Source organism: Camelina sativa, chromosome 2 (genome assembly GCF_000633955.1).
Source record: "Camelina sativa cultivar DH55 chromosome 2, Cs, whole genome shotgun sequence".
Lineage (NCBI taxonomy): Eukaryota > Viridiplantae > Streptophyta > Magnoliopsida > Brassicales > Brassicaceae > Camelina > Camelina sativa.
Genome location: NC_025686.1, coordinates 14,042,106 through 14,048,412, shown reverse-complemented (window position 1 = coordinate 14,048,412; position 6,307 = coordinate 14,042,106). Strand labels below are relative to the sequence as shown.

At 42.7% G+C, this 6,307-nt stretch overlaps 2 protein-coding genes across 2 annotated transcripts; one reads left to right on the top strand and one right to left on the bottom strand.

Moving 5' to 3' along the window:
• On the top strand, positions 307-2,105 carry LOC104724362 (PCTP-like protein). The gene is made up of 4 exons (XM_010442826.2): positions 307-500; positions 576-834; positions 1,347-1,661; positions 1,757-2,105. Exons 1-4 carry the CDS (start codon positions 469-471, stop codon positions 1,877-1,879), a joined length of 729 nt encoding a protein of 242 aa, XP_010441128.1. The 5' UTR covers positions 307-468; the 3' UTR covers positions 1,880-2,105.
• Positions 2,374-5,994, bottom strand: LOC104751896. The gene is made up of 2 exons (XM_010473949.1): positions 2,900-5,994; positions 2,374-2,761 (listed from the first exon to the last, which is right to left on the bottom strand). Exons 1-2 carry the CDS (start codon positions 5,992-5,994, stop codon positions 2,374-2,376), a joined length of 3,483 nt encoding a protein of 1,160 aa, XP_010472251.1.

The following is a 6,307-nucleotide window of genomic DNA, read 5'->3' as shown; positions in this document are numbered from 1 at the left end:
AACCTTTGTATTTTTTATAAATTCTGTAATTTTTGATAATTATTTTTTTACATTATTAATATTTTTTAGAACAAAATATTTTATTTTTGCTGTAATCGAATTCCTCCTATTAAATATTAACTTTTACATATGTCAAAATATGAGATTGATAACTTGACACATGTCAAAATCTTGTTAATGACTAAATTGTAAAACCCAACTTTATATAATAAGATATATATATAAATGTATAGAAATTTGTAATTTCAAGAATGATTTTGAGTAAGAGGAGGATGTATAATGATTTCAGTTCCCACTAGTCATTGCATGTGCTATCTCTCCCTCATTGTCCCACTTACCCACTATCCTGCTTTCAACTCTGTCTCTTTCTCTCTCTCTTTCTTAACCAAATCCATGACTTACAAATGCAAGAGCGCCACAACATAAGTCTTCACACCCTCCGGATCCCTCAATCTTCCTCTATACATCATGAACGGTCCAGCGCCCTCCAGCTCCTCCTGGTACGTAATAACAATCATGTTCCAATTTGTTTCTAGGTTGTAGCTTATATGAAACAAGAAATGCTATACTGTTAGGTCCGTGAGCGAAGAGTCGCTGAGAAGGTATGTGAAGTTCGCGAGTGAGAGTTGCATCCAAGAGCTCTTATCTTCGTCTGAGGCCGGACGCTTTGGGAACGCGTCCAATGGGTGGAAAGTTGTGAGGCATGACCCAACCGGTGTCGAGATTTCAAAACGTGACACTGGATCGCTGCAGTCGTTTCGAAGCCGTAGGATCCTCACATCGGTCTCTCCAGAGCAGTTTATCAAAGTCGCAAATGCCATCGACGCAGCCAAGGTAATCATTTCTTAATGCTTCCCCAAAAATATACTATATGCTAAGAGGGATATTCACATATTATGACTTTTTTTTTTGTGTGCAAAACACATATTATGACTCTATAATAATTTTTCACATCATTCTCGTTTGCTAATTTAAGTAGAACTACATATTTACTATTTTCATATCTTAATAAAATTTATAGAATATGATACGTAAAAAATATTTTTTTTAAAAAGATAGTACGTAGAGGGGAAAGTTAAGTGTAATTAACTGGATACTGTAAAATAATTTTTTTTTGGTTGCATTAAATATATTAGTTACTCAATATATTTTAGAAACTATACATCAGATCAGTTGTTAAAAATTAGTTATATATAAATAAAGTTTGTAGTAATATTTCTTTAACACATGGTAGGTGTTTTTTGGTTTTAATTTAAATTAGCACATGGTAGGTTTATTACCTACTTCATCCCCTTAATAATTTGAGTTATAATAATAATAATAATGATTATTGGTGAAATTGACAGCAATGGGAAGGCGACCTAGTGGAAGCAACACATATTAGAAACATAGATGAGAATCTAAGTGTTATCCGTTTAAGGTTTGGGGAAAACTCGAAACCGCTCTTTAGGAACAGAGAGTTCATTGTCTACGAAAGACGTGAGACCATGCAAGACGGCACCCTCGTGGTGGCGGTTGCGTCGTTACCAAAGGAGATGGCAGAAGGATTGGAACCAACAAACAGAAAGAAAAAGAACTCCATTAGAGGATTTTTGGTTGAGTCCGGATGGGTTTTGGAGAAGCTTGACGACACCTCTTGCATGATTACTTATGTTGTTCAGGTCTTATAAACTTTTCATCATTTTTCCTTTTTTCCTTTATTTCTTTATGTCTTTAATTTCGTTAATATATGTTCATTTTTACATTTTTTTTACAGTTGGATCCCATAGGATGGTTGCCAAAGTGTTTTGTGAACAGACTAAACACAAAGCTAGTAATGGTTATTGATAACCTTAGAAAGCTTGCTCAAACTTCTCTACCTTCTCTCCCTCCTCCTTAGCTCTTGTTCTCTCTCTCTCTCTCTCTCTCTCTCTCTTTTTTATTTTTTGTATACATATTTTTACAAAAGGGTTAAATGATCATAGTTAAGAGGCCAACTACTCTTCCCTCATTGGTTTTCTACTCTCTTTATAAACCTTAAACCCGGCCCCTCTTTGGAGGCTAGAGTGATGAGTGATGACTATTTTAGAAGGGGTAATGTATGTCATTTAAAAACATTGGAGTAATCATTTTATTGCAATTATATGTTTCTTTTATCACGTTGTCTTTCTCACTTTTTTTTCTCCTAAAAGTAGAAAATCTTAAGACAACGCCAATACATTTGCTATTCTTTTTTTTTTTGCCGTCTGATAGTACAACGATAGAAAGGTAAAGGAAAAACTCGAAAGGAAATAAAATAGAAAGCAAGGAAACAAAAGCTGCGAATGATTGCTGATGAAGCGAAGTCGCTCTCCAACCATTGTGAACCGCAGTCAAGCACCATTTGAAACCACTTTAGTCATCTGCAGAGATAAGGTCGTGTAGCCACGAGGGGCCTCCTAAGGCCAAGTACGACTGAAACCTATTTTCCCGCGTCACGCTCTTAGCTATAGCCACAGCAGCTTGATTCGCTGATCGTCCTACAGTCTCACAGTCCCACGACTCAAAGCCCTCAATAAGCTGTTGTATTTCCTGCAACAAGAGGCCAAACCGAGGCCAGTTATGAGGATTCGTGATTGCTTCAACAACTTGGGCACTGTCGATGGCTATGATGACCCTCGCTACATGAAGATCCCTCAGAGCAGACACCGTCCATAACACACATCTTAATCCCGCCTCACAAATAGACTTAGACCGCGTAAAAGCCTCACGGGCATGATGGACCACCTGTCCGTTATGATCTCTACTTATCCAAGCCCCACCAAACATAGACGAAGAGTTCACCCAGGACAGAGCGACGTTACACTTGACAATGTTAGGAGGGGGTCTACTTCATCTACTCTCAACTGTTTCCCCACCCTTATAATTCTTGGGTACTAACAGCTCCTCCTGTCGCTGAGCATCCTTCCACTGTAACGCGTCTTGATAAGCCTTGATCACAATCTCTTGCACCTCACCCTGTTTGCCCTGAAACACCACTGTATTTCTATACTTCCAAACGTTCCATAAAAGCCATGGGATCACTGATCTAATTTCCTCAGGAGCAGCTGTATCTTGAATCACCTTTTCGAGATGCTCCCAGTTGTTCTCTACACTACTCTCAGAGAAACCCCCCGACGGTAACGGAACATTGGCTAAAGCAAAGGCCTGTCGGGCTACATGACATCCAAACAATGTGTGGCTTATAGTTTCCCTCGCATCACCGCAAACAGGACATCGCAGATCAATGCTAATACCCCTACACGCAAGTCTATCAGCAACCGCTAAAGCACCTGAAAGCATTCTCCACAAGAAGGATTTAATTTTAGGAACTGTCTTCAACCTCCATACCTTAGCTTTCAGTTTGTTAGACCTAATTAACTCCTCTGGCGGTTTCTCATAGAGTGAAGGCAAAGTTCTGGACAGCCAGTACCCACTCTTAACAGTATAGGCACCAGCTTTATTATAAGGCCAGATGAATCTGTCGGGTTGGCCTACTGCTAACTTCATTGCGAGGATTCGGTTTGCGTCACCAGGGGGAAAGAGATTCTCAATTTTCGAGACATCCCAATGTCCAGTACTCGGGTCTCGCAGGTCTGAGACTTTAAGGCGGACGTCAAAGAAAATTTGAGCACGGTAAGGAGCCCGTGGATGTTCTTCCTGTATCCATTTCTCCTGCCATACCAGAGTATTACTGCCATCTCCGATGACCTTTAGCAGCCCTTTTTTCAGTAGGTCACGTCCCTGAAGTATGCTTCGCCACGCGTAAGACGGCCGGGAGCCAGTCCCACAGTCAAGAATAGACTTGTAGCGAAAGTAGCGACTCTTAAAGAAACGTGCTACCAATGAAGTCGGGTTATTAAGCATCCTCCAGGACTGTTTAGCAAGCAGAGCCTGATTGAAGTCACTTAAGTCTTTGAAGCCCAGACCACCTTCACTCTTAGCCTTGCAAAGCTTTGCCCATGCCACCCAGGCGATGTTCCTTTGTCCCTCACAATGGCTCCACCAAAACTCTGTCATTGCACTGGTTAGTTTACGACAGAGGTTTTTACTCAGCCTGAAGCAGGACATGGCGTAAACAGGTAAGGCCATGGCGATGGACTTAAGTAAAACTTCCTTTCCCCCGAGCGATAAGGACTTAGCAAACCACCCATGAAGTCTGCCTTGGAGTTTCTCCCCAATGAAGGCTAGTAAAGCCTGTTTAGACCCACTGAAGCATTCAGGTAGGCCGAGATAGGATCCAGAGCCGCCTTCATTCCTTATACCAAGAGTGGTTTTCACCAATTCTTTAGTGTCGTATGACGCTTTACCACCGAACGTGACCGTCGACTTAGCAAAGTTGATCACCTGTCCAGAAGCCTTGCCATACAAGCTCAGACAATTCAGCACTTCCTCACATTCCTCTTTGTTCGCCTTGCAGATAAAGAGGCTATCGTCTGCAAATAGTAAATGCTGAACTGATGGGCAGGACTCATTGAACTGGAAGCCCGTTAACCGTTGTTGTTCATGACGTCGTTGCATAAGATGCACTAGCGCCTCCGCGCATAGGATGAACAAGAAAGGGGATAAAGGGTCCCCCTGGCGAATCCCTCGACTTGGTTTAACAAACCCGTGGCTGCTTCCGTTAATGAGCACCGTATAAGAGACTGATCTGACACAGGACATGATCCACTGAATCCATGTGCTATTGAAACCCATTTTCACAAATAAGTGCTCCAGGAAGTCCCACTCGACCCGGTCGTATGCCTTTGACATGTCAGTCTTGATGGCTATCATATCTTTGTTGAACTTGGAGTTAGTCCGTAAGGCATGTATGATCTCATGCGCGATGAGTATATTATCAGATATGAGGCGACCAGACACAAAGGCTCCTTGAGTCTCAGATACCAGCTTAGGGAGGCATCTCTTCAGCCGCGTACATAAAACGTTTGACACTATCTTATACAACACCGAGCAAAGACTGATAGGACGCATGTCCGTCATCGCATTCGCGTTTGGTTTCTTAGGAATAAGGCAGATTTGTGTGTGGTTCCAATCTTGCAGCATGGTGCCACTCTGGAAAAACTGTTCCACCTCCGACACTATCTCCTTTCCAATGGTGTTCCAATACTGTTTGAAGAACGTGCCAGTCCATCCATCAATCCCCGGAGCACTATCTCCTTGTACTTTGAACGCCGCTTGTTTAATCTCAAGAGCAGTGATTGGAGACGTCAGTTTAAGATTCATCTCCTCTGTAACCCGCGGTTCCATTCCTTCCAGCACATCCTCAAAGCCAGTCGGGTTGGAAGAGGTGAATAACTCCGAGAAAAACTCCACCGCAATACTACCCTTAGAACCTTCCTCATAGGCTTCGAGTCCATGCTTGTCTAATAGGGAGATCACTCTGTTTTTTAATCTCTTGTACTTCACACTTCCATGAAAGAAGGTAGTGTTTCTATCTCCTTCCCTCAACCACTTCTGACGACTCTTCTGTTTCCAATAGATTTCCTCCTCCCTGAAAGCCTTGTTGAGATCCCACTTAATGCCTTGCAGACGTTGGAAGTTTGGAAACATTTTTGTAGACTCCGTTTCCAGGTCCTTTTTGAGTTGAGTGATCCGTGTATGGGAGTTTGTAGGAGCTAGGCGCTTCCACTTGGATAAGGCTCTCCGACACCTTAGTAAACGAGCAGTCACTGATTCTCCTGCTCCCACTGAATGTAAACGCCAGTGCTTCTTAATAATCTCCTCTGTCTCCGGTTTGTTTATCAGGCGTTTATCGAAGCAGAACCTGCCTCTATGACAAGTGTCCTCTCCCACTAGTCTGGTGAGGATGGGCCTATGATCCGACCCCATCATCTCTAAGTATTCAGTTTTGGCTCTAGGAAATAGAGTGAACCATTCCGCATTACCAAAGCTTCTATCTAGTCTGCACTGGACCCAAACATTCTCCCTTTTACCTCCCCAGGACAATCTGTTTCCGAAGCTTGGTATTTCTTTGATCTTGCAACTGCGTGCCATTGTTCGAAAGGGATAGAAAGACCATTCAGGTCGACTTGGCCCCCCCCACTTTTTCCGAATTGTCCATAATCTCATTGAAGTCCCCCGTAAGCATCCACGCTTCATCTCTCTGGACTCCAATTCTAGTTAACCTTTCCCATACCTCTGCTCGAAGGTGTCTGGCTGGATCCCCATACACGAAGCTGACATAGAAGACTAAGGAGCCCGCAGAGATCCTTGTGTCTATTATGCGAGAGTCAGACTGAAACACTTCTACCGTGTACGTATCCTTCCAGAACAACGCAAGCCCGCCGCTCAAGCCAACGGGGTCAAC